The sequence below is a fragment of the Triticum urartu genome, chromosome 1A (assembly GCF_056163025.1).
Source record: "Triticum urartu cultivar PI428250 chromosome 1A, HENAU_Tu73, whole genome shotgun sequence".
Classification (NCBI taxonomy): domain Eukaryota; kingdom Viridiplantae; phylum Streptophyta; class Magnoliopsida; order Poales; family Poaceae; genus Triticum; species Triticum urartu.
This window is the reverse complement of record NC_141873.1, coordinates 67337103-67339080: the sequence shown is the minus strand read 5'-3', so window position 1 is coordinate 67339080 and position 1978 is coordinate 67337103. Positions and strand designations below refer to the sequence as shown.

General features: G+C 47.0%; 1 protein-coding gene across 1 annotated transcript; it reads left to right on the top strand.

Moving 5' to 3' along the window:
* The first annotated feature begins 422 nt into the window (after window positions 1-422).
* LOC147990062 (F-box protein At5g07610-like) lies at window positions 423-1646 on the top strand. Its single transcript, XM_087522072.1, has one exon. The coding sequence runs from the start codon at window positions 486-488 to the stop codon at window positions 1644-1646; it is 1161 nt and encodes a 386-aa protein (XP_087378198.1). The 5' UTR covers window positions 423-485.
* The last annotated feature ends 332 nt before the right edge of the window (window positions 1647-1978 follow it).

The window sequence follows — 1978 nt, the reverse complement described above, 5'->3', positions numbered from 1 at the left end:
TACCACCTCAATCTTAGCATTCAGATTTCATCAGGTCTTCCTTTTTCTAAAATGAACATTTCATTTGGGTCTGAAAGCAAACTGTACTATTTGTTTGAAAGAGCTGACCCGTGAAATAGTTTTTTTTTCCTACTCCACCGTGGCATCTCATCATATCAATGCTCTTGGTCTCCATTATTGCCCCCATTTTTTTTGTCTGCAAACTCCATTTGTTTTTTCAGCATAGCACACATAGGCATGTTATCATATTGGTGCTCAAATCGTGTATAGGAAGGTACAGGCATCGCTCAAATAATGATGCACCAAAGTGTCATGGACCAGCAATGTAAGCAAGAAGCAATCAGCTGATCGAGTTGACTTTCCTGTCGACTGTCGAGCATAGGCGTCCACTTTGTTCGCTCCATGTGATCCCTTCTTCCCTTTCGTCGTCCTCACTTGTATCTTCAACTCTCTCCATTTGCATTTCTCAGAACTTGTTGCTCGGGATGGTTAAGGGGAGAAGGTCCAAGAGACGGAGGTGCCCGGTAGCTAACCTCACCGATGACCTCATCGTTGAGATCCTCTCTCGCCTCCCTGCCAGATCGGTCTGCCGCTTCAAGTGCGTGTCCACGACATGGCGGGACCTCATCTCGCACCCCGTGAACCGTATGAAGCTTCCCCAGACCCTGGCCGGCTTCTTCACAAAGCACGATAGTGAAACTGTATTGTGGTCAGTCCCCCATTTCACCAATGTCTCTGGCACAGGCCTCCCGTTTGTCTCCCCTTCACTTGACTTCCTGCCAGTCCACAAACGCATTTTTCTCTTGGACAGCTGCAATGGCCTTCTTCTCTGCAGGTGTTACGGAACCCAACTTAGTACCGGGGAATGGGATTTGACAGATTACCATCACTTTGTGTGTAATCCCGCCAAAAAGGAGTGGGTTGCACTACCGGGCAAATGGCAGTGTTCACGTCTGGGTTTTAATCCAACCGTGTCACCCCACTTCTACGTGTTTGAGTTCTTCAGAGACTATGGGCACTTAGCCCCCATGGTCATTGGTGAGGTGTATTCATCTGAAACAGGAGGATGGGTTCGTGAGGAGAATGAAGTGGACAATGATTTTAGCTTTCCCCATAGGTTGCCAGCTGTCTTCTTCAACGGTTGTATGCATTATCTCACCAACAAGGCTTCTATAGCCGTGGTGGACACCGGGGGGAAAGCTTGCCGAAACATACCTGTCCCTGTCCCTGGCGAGCAGGAGTTCGGTTTCATTCAGCTGTCCCAAGGACGTTTGCATTATGCCAATTTTGAGGCAGACCATGAAGACAAGGTGGTTCGACTAGTGGCTTATGTTCTTGAGGACTACGACAGGCAACGATGGACATTGAAGCATACCGCTGAAGCTCCATATATACTTGGATGGCCAAGTGGTTTATATGAACCTGGATGGAATAATTCTATTAATCTCGCGGAGGAGTTTGAGTGGGTTGCAGTTCATCCAGACTGTAACATGATCTTCTACACTCTTGAGTCGGATAAAATATTGATGTCCTACGATATGGATCGTCGGCATGTCCAAGAGATATTCACTCTTGGAGCCAGCACTCAGGAGACATATCTTCCGTATGTGCCATTGTTCTCGGAGTTACAAGCTTTGCACATATGACACCAATATGTGATTGGTTCCATTATAACAAGTGGATCCTAAATAGGAGTCATTGTCCTTGCCATGTAGCAGTGGGCTTGGCATGCCTGCCTACTTTTGTTTGGAGCAATGTTGGTTCATTCTAGAGCTTGTTAGAGAAAACGTGTATAATCTCAACCGACTTTTCCCCTCTCGTATCCTTCTCCAACTCTTGTAACTCTTTCCTTGTATGCCAAGGCAGGCTTGCCCCGATCTCAATATATACGACCCGCTCCTCATCGAGGGAGTTAAGGATCGCTCATTATCTTTCATGGTCATCAGAACCGCCTCTTCTCATACATCTAGCCACAAAC